We start from the raw sequence: 10,912 nt of genomic DNA on the forward strand, positions 1-10,912 counted from the left end.
CTGGTTTTCAGCAGGTTCCTGTTCTGCAGAAACATAATACATTGTGCGTGTTTACAGCACGTCGGGACAAACATTTGTACAGGACATCGATAAGGACTAGACATCAAATGGACTGTCTTTTAGCTTTACTATAAAAAAATACCTATATAAAACAGCGATGGATTACAAGCAGGTTTTAAGTTTCTCCAATATAGAGGACATACACTTTCCACACGACTGCTGCTGTTGGGGATTTTCTATGGGATGCATGTGTAACTACAAGTGCTGCTGTATCGGTGAGTCTCTGTCTGCAAGTGACATTCCCTGTTTAGTTTTTTTGTGTCTGTGGTTTTGTGTTTGAGGAGCTCTAGTTTGACAATTTATGGGTTGCACTGTTGTGTTGTGTCTGCTGTGGTAGGTTTTATTTGTTTTGTGCAAAGTGGAGAATGTTGCGTGTGGACATTGGACTGGAAGCTGTGAAATGAGTTATATTCTTTATATTGATGTCATGTAATTCTGTGTGTTGGATGGGCCACTTAGTAGTGATGGCCAAACGAAGCTTCATGAACCAGTGTCTTTATTTTCTGAGCCCACTAGATGGTGCTCTTGGTTTTAAGAGAAAGACCTAAGGCATTGCAATTCACTATGTTCTCAACCAATTGTGGAACAGAGAGTTCCATCTAGTGGGCTCAGAAAATAAAGACACTGGTTCACGAAGCTTCATTTGGCCATCACTACCACTTAGTATGGTGGCGTGACACGTAAATAATAAAATCAATTAATTAATCTACTGTATGTGGAAATCTCTAAGGGAATATAGTAGTTGGTCTCATTGAAACCATACACCAGGTTTTTTAGATTATCAGTCTATTGGCTGAATTAATGGAATTTTGCTGAGGCTGTGTACATGTTTGCTAAGATTGTTTGTTTTACTAAACACCATTGCTAGTCCCTTGTCTCAAAAGTGGCCCAGGAGCCACTCAGCAAGGTTTGAGGAGTTTTAGTTTGAACCTTTAGGCTTAGACATGCTGTAGTCTATGGTGCTTTAAGTGATTTGGCTATCTCTGAAAGTGTTGGTTCACTCTCTGGCACGGAGTACACGGTGACAGCTGCTGTCTCCGCTCCAAACCTCAGCAGGGAACAGGCAGCATGCTTCCCCAGCCAAAACTGACACTACAGGCTTGGGTCCAACTACATAGCCTCCCTCCCTCCCTTAACAGCCGTTCACTCTGCTTAGATTGACTTCCTTCTTGGTGGAGGACCGATGGAACTCACAAGAACATGGGGGAAGTAACTGCAGTTAGTGAGAGATAGTATCCTATCAGTCTTCACATTTAACGCTGTAACACTGTTTAGGATGTGCATTTTGAGGCATCAGTGTGTTATGTTGGTATGAACAGAATATGAATGCTTGCACCACCGTTTTACCTTAAGGACCTGATAATGAATGTATTATTAATCTGGTTTCAATGCCGAGATAAAGCAGATACTGTACCAAGTATGTCTTCAAAGCGCACAATTTCAAAAGTTTCAAAGCTTGCATTTAGCATATTTTATAAGCTTTGGGCAGAGTGCTTCATTTTGAAATTGTATTATATACAATGTTATTATAGTAGAGCTCTTTACTGAGAGCACAGATAACTGCAGAGTACATGTTCCTGAGATTTCCTAAAAACCTTGATAATGTCTCCGTGCAACAGTTCACTTAGTTCAATGACAGTTTAAAATCATACCACATGCATTATACACAATGATACATGTGCTACATACCTATGTATTAAATGTTCAGAATTGTAGTCAAATATGAAAAACACAACTCTGCAACACTAGCGGTCGGTGAAGTAGCAATGGCTGGTGTGTCAGGTGTCTCCTCCAGAAGCAGCGCTCTTAATGATTACTGGTCATTTTTCCTCAGTGGATGTAAAGCATTAGTTAGCGATAGCATGCCAGGGTGTGCACTAATCGGCACAAAAGTAATTTGTCCATTTTTGGACACTTCTCTGGGTTGGGGTCAAGGTAGTCCACATGCCCTTGTCCCTGGCGGTTACATCCTTCCAGCTCATTTTGGGGGATGCCGAGGCATTCCCAAGCCAGACGGGACCTAATCCCTCCAGTGTGCCCGTTGGTCTCCTCCCAGTTGGACGTGCTGGAAAACCTCCACAGGGAGGCATCCGAATCAGATGCCTGAACCACAGCAACTGTCCCCTTTCAATGCAAAGGAGCAAAGGTTCTACTGTGAGCTCCTTCTGGCCACTTATATCTGTGACCTAATTCTTTCGGTCTCTACCCCCAAGCTTATGACCATAGCTGGGGGTTGGAATGTAGATGGAGCGGTGAATCCCATCCCCCATCCCCCCAACAGTCTAGACCAATACACCAGCCTTCTTTTTCTTCAGAAAATTGAGTTTTTTTTTTCTTCAGACAATTAAGCTGTAGTAACAGGGCAGAGTCATGCGGTCTGACAGAATTTGTTTTTTAGGGTGCTTTTAAGTCTGTTTCTGCGGTTAAGAATTGATCACTAGCAGAACAGGTGTCCAGTTTATTTTTACAGTTGCTCTACCCAGCCAGACATCTCCAATTTTCTTTGTACATTCATCTCTCTCCTCTGTATCCCCCTTTTTTTAAGCATTCTTCTATCCACATGTCTCTGCTAACCCATCCTGTGTCAACACCCCTGCAGCCTTAATCATGATGAAAAATACTGAGAAGCATAACCTGCTGTGTGTTACACACACTGGCTGTCTCTGGCTCCCCAACTGTCTCCCTCGTTTTTACTCCATTCCTCCAATACCCCCCCCCCCCCCTCCATATTATGAGGAGGCAGTGCCCCCCCCCCCCCCCAAATCCAGGGAGAGAGAAGGATAAGAAGGAAAAAGAAGGCATGCAGAGGGAAAGAGAGAACAAACGTCATGGGTAAGGGAGAGATCGTCTGAAAGACAGATGGGGGGGGGGGGGGGGGAGACATAAAGTGGAAAGTAGGTGCTTAGTCAGCAACAGGGTTTCCCGACGGGAGCAGCCTTGTTCTCCATCACAGCAGTGAACTAGGATCTTTGAAGCCCCCCCCCCCTGCAGTCCCAGTAAAGATGCACACCAGAAATTTAGGTAGCAGGAAAAAGGCTTGTATGTGTATGTCTGCGTATAATGTATATTAACCTATCAAATATAGTATTAATATTTATAGTTTACGGCAACTGCAACTTTTTGACTTTTTATGTTGCAATGATTGTGTTGCAATCAATTTTGTTACGGGCATATGGTTTGGACCTGTATCCAGTATTGGCTCTTGTGCATATGAACTGGAAGTACTGAAGACCAAGACCTCTTACCTTTTTGTACAGTCCCTATCTCAAGTTGCTGGAAGCTTAGACCCACAGTCATTTACATCTGGGCTCATAAATCCGGGCATTTCATCCTAAAGGTGAAACTTGATGCAACATTGATGAAGATTTGCTTTGACCAGGTAGCATCTGGTGTCTAATAGAAATTACTGAAGACTCAATTTCTTTTCACCACTGTTGCAAGTAATAAAAAGAAAACATTCAATCTGTTCATTTAGTCCTGAACTTCTAAGCAGTGTGCTAAGTTTCTGCAGTGATCCGTCGTGGTTTAGCTTAATGTAGAGGCTGATGAAAACGGGCACTATCAGCCACACGCTGCCTATTGTGTGACAAACATAAATTGGAAGTTATCAGTTCAATAGAGTGGGTCTATGAAATGAATTCATTATCAAAATTTGATTAATCTCACTGGGAGCAGCTGAAAGAAGTAGATTTAGTGTACTGCCCTATGAATAACACTTAAGAAAAAAAGAACACAACCTGTGACACACACCTCTCACAGCCTCTGTAGTTTAGTGATAATAAGCAAAACATTTTAACATTGTGTTATGCTAAATCATAGAATAAGTCTAGCTATGCGCCATGACATTTGGGTTTGTTATTCAATGCTTTAACTGTGTTTTTATTACTAAAGGAATTCAATTTTAAAGCATAGCAATATATATGTGGTGGTGAGGTGACTGAATTCTTATGAACCCCTGATTGTTTTTAATATAGGTGAGAAGTATTTTCCAGAGGACCTACGGGGAGGTAGTGACGCTGTGTCCTCCAGGACCAGAGGACAGGAGGAGTTTCTTCACTGACCTGCTTCTGGTCCAAGCGGCCAGGGCTCTGCCACGCTTCAGGAATAAGGGTACTTACTGTATTCACTTTGACTTACTGTACACATGCAGGGTGAGACAGTTATGACTCATCTCTGCTGTCAAGCCTAGAGGGCAGTGTTGCCTGCATGTGCTTTTTTCCCTTCCCATTGGGGTCTCTCTCTCTCTCTCGCTCTCTCTCTTGCTCTCTCTCTTGCTCTGTGTTTGTATTCCACTTAAGATTGAGAATAGAAACACACTGGTGCAAGCTATTGATGGTGCTGCACTCACAAGCGTACAATCTGCCCAGTGTGAAGCCCCTATTTTCCTGGGCATCTGTATCCCTCACTCACATCAAAATCCGCAACCCCCATCCATCCCTTCCCCCTGCCAATTGCCCCAGTCCACAGTGGTCCCTTAGCTCCGTGTTCAGGTTCAATATAAGAACGGTCCACCCAGGCTTTCAAATGGAAATTGTGCCCAGTGTTCATCTGGAGTTTTCCTCATTGATGCAACGCAGGGGTCCCCCGCTCCGCTCGCCCGGTGCTCTTCAAGGGTTCCTTCCTGACTAAAATCGCGGTCTGGCTTCCTGCAGAGAGGCCAGCCAAAAGCAGGGAGAGGAATTGCTATGAGGGGCCTGGCTGCTATTAGCCATAATTAGAATCAGTTTTTGGATTGCTGCTAGTGTGTGAAGCTGCTCTAGGTGCTGCGGAGCCTTCCTGACGATGTCGGCAGATGCCTTGGGCGAGGACTGGTGCCTTGGGAGAGGATATCTGCATACCTTGCTTTATCACTCATGTCATTGGCCAGAGGCGTTTCCTTGGTGTATTTTTAAACTTGTGTTTGCGAAGGAGTGTAGCTGTAGTTTTGTTTTTTTACCGCAACAAGAATCTTAAACATGTTTTTTTCCCGGGGGTAAGTATTTTTTTTGACTGCATCTGCAATGATGAGAAACACAATGGGCTTGCTGTGTGTTTTGTTATATATTTTGTCTCTGGATCACTCTTGGTGTTAAATATGTTGGTCTTGTCTATTGATGGAAATGTGTAAAAACGTATCCTATTTAGTAAGCACGTTTCTGTTTTTGCGTCCAATGTTTTTTTTTGTTGCTTCTCATCCAACAGAGAGGCGTGAAGAGGTACTACCGGTGGCAGAGGCTCCAGGCCCCAGAGTCCTGTCAGCAGAAGAACAGCGCCGCCTGGCTGAGCAGGAGGAGAACACACTACGAGAGCTCAGGCTCTTTCTCAGGGACGTGACCAAGCGCCTGGCCACCGACAAACGCTTCAACATCTTCAGCAAGCCAGTTGACATTGAGGAGGTAAAGAGGGATGGACCCTGATAACACACTCATTGTTTTACAAAGTCGCTTTCGGTCCTTACATTAAAAGGAACTCTGTTCGTCAGGTGTCCGACTACCTGGAGGTTATTCGGCAGCCCATGGACCTGTCCACTGTCATGACCAAGATTGACACCCTCCAGTACCTGACAGTGAAGGACTTCCTGTTGGACATCGATCTCATCTGCAGTAATGCTTTAGAATACAACCCTGACAAGGATCCCGGAGGTGAGGAGTATAAATAACATGCACATTAATACACACATGCACATTAGGTGTGGGAATCACCAGAGGCCTTATGATACAATGGTATAATGATACTAATGTCCCAATACAATATCGCAATTTTTTTTCTATCTATCTATCTCAATGTTAATATTGTGGCAATAGTATAGGGTTGACAATTGGTGCTTTAAGAAAATATTTTCACAATGAGAGTGTAGATAAATCATTTTTTGTAATGTAGATATGACAGTCTGGTAACAGAAAATGACATCACTTTACTGTAAGGCAGCCTTTAAAACCAGGAAAATAATAAAGCTTTATTGCAGACACCTAAGCCATTTACGATATTCAAAATCTAATATCTGAATATGAATCTTGTCTAATATCACAATATTGTGTGTGTGTGTGTGTGTGTGTGTGTGTGTGTGTGTGTGTGTGTGTGTGTGTGTTGTTGTGTGTGTGTGGTGTGGTGTGTGTGTGTGTGTGTGTGTGTGTGTGTGTGTGTGTGTGTGTGTGTGTGTGCGCGCACTGAGATTTGTTTTTAATCAATCTTTTCCAACATAAATATTTTACCTAATTTCAAATTATGTCCCCAAAAAGTAAACTTGATCAACATGTTTTATCTAAAAAGATAAATTAATCAGTTTGTTCATCTCACTTCAATTTTTATTGCTGCGAAATGGGATTGTCCACCAGACTAACTGACGTACACATATATAACAAAAGATCGATACTTTGCGTCTTTGTATCAATGCAGTATTGTCACAAAAAATATTGCGTATTGTGTTATTCAAATAACAGTGACCAATGAATGAACAATGTGTGTCTCTAGTTACTGTTGGGTTCCATTTGGCTGTCCATTGAGTGAGTAAAAAGTAATTACATTTAAAGCTTAATGACTTATGAAGAGGGCTTCCAGGCAGTCAAATTACAGAAACCCCAAGATGGTTTTCTTCAACTTAAAAATTCAAATGAAATGTGGTGCATACAGCCTGGGGCTGGGCGATGTGGGGACAACACTAATACCATATTACTTACTTATTACATATCCAAAATCTAAGACGACGTCTAGTCTCATATCACGATATGGATGTAATATTGATATATTGCCCAGCTCTAATACAGCCAACACTGAAAATACATTTCCACAGTGTAATTCGTGCTCTATATCTGAGAAAGGCTGCATGGGCATGACATTTTAATTGTCTTGCAATTTGAAACGATTTTTACATTATCTTCCATTCCAAAGCTAAATATGGGCTTCAAAATGATTGCTGGAAAACAGAAGAACACACGTACTGTACATACACACAAACAAACTAAGAGGCCTGTTATTTTGCAATAGCTTACAACTAAATTGTATTTAATTTTATTGTTTAAATGGGCTACTTGCTCACATGACAGGAAGAAGCCCATGTGAATAGATACGGGCGTGTAAAAAATGTTGAGTTGCTTTTAGAAAAAAAAGCTTTTTGCACAAAAGAAAAAATCTTACCAGAATCAAATCCTCAACAGCAGTACAGTGATGTTAGTTGAAAGCATGCAGTAAGCCTGCTTTAGACCATCCAATCAATATGGCCATTTTAATTCTTGTGTGTTTAGCTGCTGGGTTCCCTCACAAGGATAAAGCTGCCCGACACCAATGGGAAGCAATTCTCGGCCAGCTCAAATGAATAAATCACATCTCTGTCTTTGCAGGCGGGGGCCTGGGTCATTTGTTGGAATGTAGGGTCTACAAATGATACACGAAAGGCGGGAGGGGGGGGTGGAATGCAATTAGGTAGTTAAATAACTAAGACTAACGAAGCCTCTCACCCAATGCTTAGCCCAGGGAATATGGCCCAGACCTCGCACAATTATGCTGCTTTGGAACTTTTACGCCAGCTCAGAAAGTACTGGGAAAAAAACCTCATTATCCCTCAGTGCTCTCCATGTCCTTTATGCTATCTTCATCCTACCGTCCTCCATGGGCAATCATGTTGGCTTCCTTGTCTTTTACCGCCTCACCTTGCTAAATAATTACTGATGTTAAAAAGGCTGATATCTTTGTGCTCCTCAATGTGACTCAGTATCACAACTCCTTCGTTGTCGCTCGAGGGAAATGGCGATAACAACCCTTTTTACTACGAAGGAACGCGTAAGCAACAGCATAGTATGTCAGTGTGTCCTGGTCTATTCTAGATGGGGAGGTTAGGCAGGGCCAATAAGGGTTCTGATGAGCTCTCGGCATCCCATCTGGCCTTTGACACATCTTCCACTGACAGGCATTTTTGCCCTTGTAATGCACTTGCATTGCACACACACTCTGGAAAGAAAACAAGCATGCATGCACGCCCGCACGCACACACAAAATTGCCTCAATTGCAATTAGTCAGCCATCCTCTAATTAGACAAAGAAAGCCGGCAGATTGTGACCCCTCTGCCACTCTCTGCCTGAACTGTTCTCCCTCTGCCTGCTGTAATGAGAGACTGTGCTTTTAGCTTGCCTCTTCAGCTCTGTCTTTATTTTCCCTCCTTGGATGCAAGGAAAAGGGAGGATTTAACGATGCCGTGGTAGATGTAAGGGAATAGAGGCGTAGAACTTATGAAGGTGTAGGGAATGTGAGAATAAGTACGCATTTCTACACTGTTTCAGTTTGCATGTTCATGTGCTTGTGTGTGTATGCCCCCACCTCTGTCTTAAATGGGTGAAGTGTTAATATCGAGACTCTCATGCGTTTCTGAGTTGTGCTTGCTAACACTTCTCACCAAAGCCAGCTCTATCCTTTCATTCAACCTGTGAGAAAATGCTCCAATCCCCTTTCTCACAGATACAGTGGAATGGGGTGGGCTTGCTATCGACTATTTGCCTTACATTTACACACATGGTAGGGTGCGAAAAACATACAGCATCAAACTGCAAACTACATGGCATGAGAAAATGACACTAATATCAAAAGGAAAGATAAGCTGTTCTAATGCCAATGGAAGAAATCCTGTTTTGAAAACCTGTTTTACAAAAGATATGCCCTTGAACATGCATGCACACATCACGTGACACTAATTGCTATGTTTCACTGTCTCCCCCTTTCTCAGACAAGGTGATCAGGCACCGAGCGTGCAGTTTAAAGGACACAGCCCATGCTATATTTGCTGCCGAGCTGGACCCGGAGTTCGACCGCATGTGTGAAGAGATCAAGGAGGCACGCAGGAAGAGGGGTAAAAAAATGACCTGAGCAAAGCAAAATGGAAAGAATGTTTTTTCCGTCACTGAAATAACACACACTACCTATTGTACATACAAAGTATACTTCTGTTTGTACACTGTATATAAGTGTAACAACATGAAATTTGATTATCTCTCTGTGAATACATTTGCAGGCCCAAACATATCTTTCATTAGCGCTTCTTAAGAAAAACACACCTTTGCAAGATGAAAAATACCCATTATTGTGTCTACTCTGCCCTCTTATTCTAGGCATGGTTGTTTTTGGTACATTATTGGCGGAGCCTACTATTAGTAATAGCATACTAATAACACTGAACTGAAAAGAATCATTTGTTTATCTAAATGATTAAACCTTTTGGAAGAAAACTCGCTCACTTGAATAATGAGCCAGAGCCAGTCCATGTTGGCTGTGTAGTTCCCAGCCTGCCCTCTTAGAAAGTCTTTGATAGATTATTTCAGAGACCGGAAACCTGCTTTTTGGCAAACAAAATCTGTAGGCTTGCCCAGTAGTACTTGATGGAGCTGTTTTTAGTGTAGAGTATGCGGCGTGGAAAGGAGCGATGCCCGGGGCTCCTGTGTTCCAGACAGTACCTTCTGTGCTAGCTGTCTGCCTGGGCGCCTTGCATCTGTACACTCACCAAACAGCCCCAAGCTAGCATTGCTGAGAAGATACCGGGTCAATCTAAATTAGGTATAGAGACACACATACAGTGTAGTTAAAGGATGCACTTGAGCTTCAAAGTATTCCCTTTTAATCAAATTTTCATATATTGAGCACAAAGGTATATAATCATATGTGCACATATTCCTGTTGCTATACCTGCCCACATTGGAAGTGGCTATTTAGCATACTGTACATTGGAAAAACTCAGTATATGTTCAATACTACAAGTCTACAGTATCAGAATGTAACCACTACGTAGTTTTTTCTCTCCGTCTTTTATTAATTAATGGTTAACCATGAAGACGTGTCCCGCCCTGCACTTGAATTTGAAGGCATATGTAGACAACAACTGCCTTGTGGCTTGTGCTCTCCCCATGAAATATACTTTATCTTTACCCAAGACTGGAGAAACCGTTGCGCATCATTGATCTATTTTGTCCTGGTCTGTCGTAATTCGTTTTTTGGTTACATTTACAAATGTAATGAGGGAAATAAAAGAGCAGATTTCTTTAAAAAAGCATCATCTACAGTATTATGCACAGCGCTAACCCCTGAGGGCCTGTTGACTTCTGACATCGATAGTCTAGCATTATAATTTATTTGCCTTTGGTTTACTGTGGGTAAGACTGTTTTTAATGGCAGGCTAGCAGATACTGTTGAGTTACGCTAGCCTAGCACCAGCGAACTCTGCAGCTGGAAAGACTGGATGAAAAGTGTTAAACTGTCTCCACTGGAAAAAACACACACAGGCTAACTTGGAAATAAGGTCTTTTGTCCAAAATTCTGAACCAACCCTTTAAGCTACAGAGGGTGGCTCTTCCATGTCAAGCGGGAAATCTTATCAAAGAGGAAGCAATTTTCAGAAGTCACTCTGTTGCTTTTGATTTCCTCTTTTTTAGCAACTAAAGGCACAGGATGCTAAATGAATATTGCAGGAGCAGAAGTCAACTGCCTGAGAGGAGGAATACAGCAGTGTAAATATTTCATCTTCCAGTCAAGGTCCTGCTATAAAGCTATCAATTAACCCAGCACTGCATGATATCCATTTGCGGCAGAGGGAAATCTTGGGGGATTCTCTACCCCTGTGACAAGATGAAAGGAGCTGTGATGAATTTGACCAAAAACTTAAGTATCGCCTGATGTCAGAGTTGAAATGTCTCATTTTCACGGGCTTGCATCTCTCTACAGTCCACCTCTGCTTTTCATTCCTGTCACACTCAAGCTCAGTGTAAAACATTCAGCCATTGCGATATAGTTGTAGTTTTTGTAGTAATATTTGTCCTGATTGAATTGTGGTTGCACCTCGCTCACCGAATCGCAACCCATTGGTCATCTTCGACTGTCTGACCACCATTTTTTTTT

General features: G+C 42.3%; 1 protein-coding gene across 1 annotated transcript in view; it reads left to right on the forward strand.

Annotated features, from left to right (window-relative positions):
* atad2b (ATPase family AAA domain containing 2B) overlaps positions 1 to 10,912 on the forward strand; it is a 67,702-nt gene that overhangs the window by 15,949 nt on the left and 40,841 nt on the right. Inside the window, exons 20-23 of the mRNA XM_032543532.1 lie at positions 4,035 to 4,170; positions 5,242 to 5,435; positions 5,522 to 5,681; positions 8,754 to 8,876. Of these exons, the coding sequence (XP_032399423.1) occupies positions 4,035 to 4,170; positions 5,242 to 5,435; positions 5,522 to 5,681; positions 8,754 to 8,876 (613 nt within the window). The remainder of the gene's footprint in view (positions 1 to 4,034; positions 4,171 to 5,241; positions 5,436 to 5,521; positions 5,682 to 8,753; positions 8,877 to 10,912) is intronic.

This window comes from Etheostoma spectabile, chromosome 18 (genome assembly GCF_008692095.1).
Source record: "Etheostoma spectabile isolate EspeVRDwgs_2016 chromosome 18, UIUC_Espe_1.0, whole genome shotgun sequence".
NCBI lineage: Eukaryota > Metazoa > Chordata > Actinopteri > Perciformes > Percidae > Etheostoma > Etheostoma spectabile.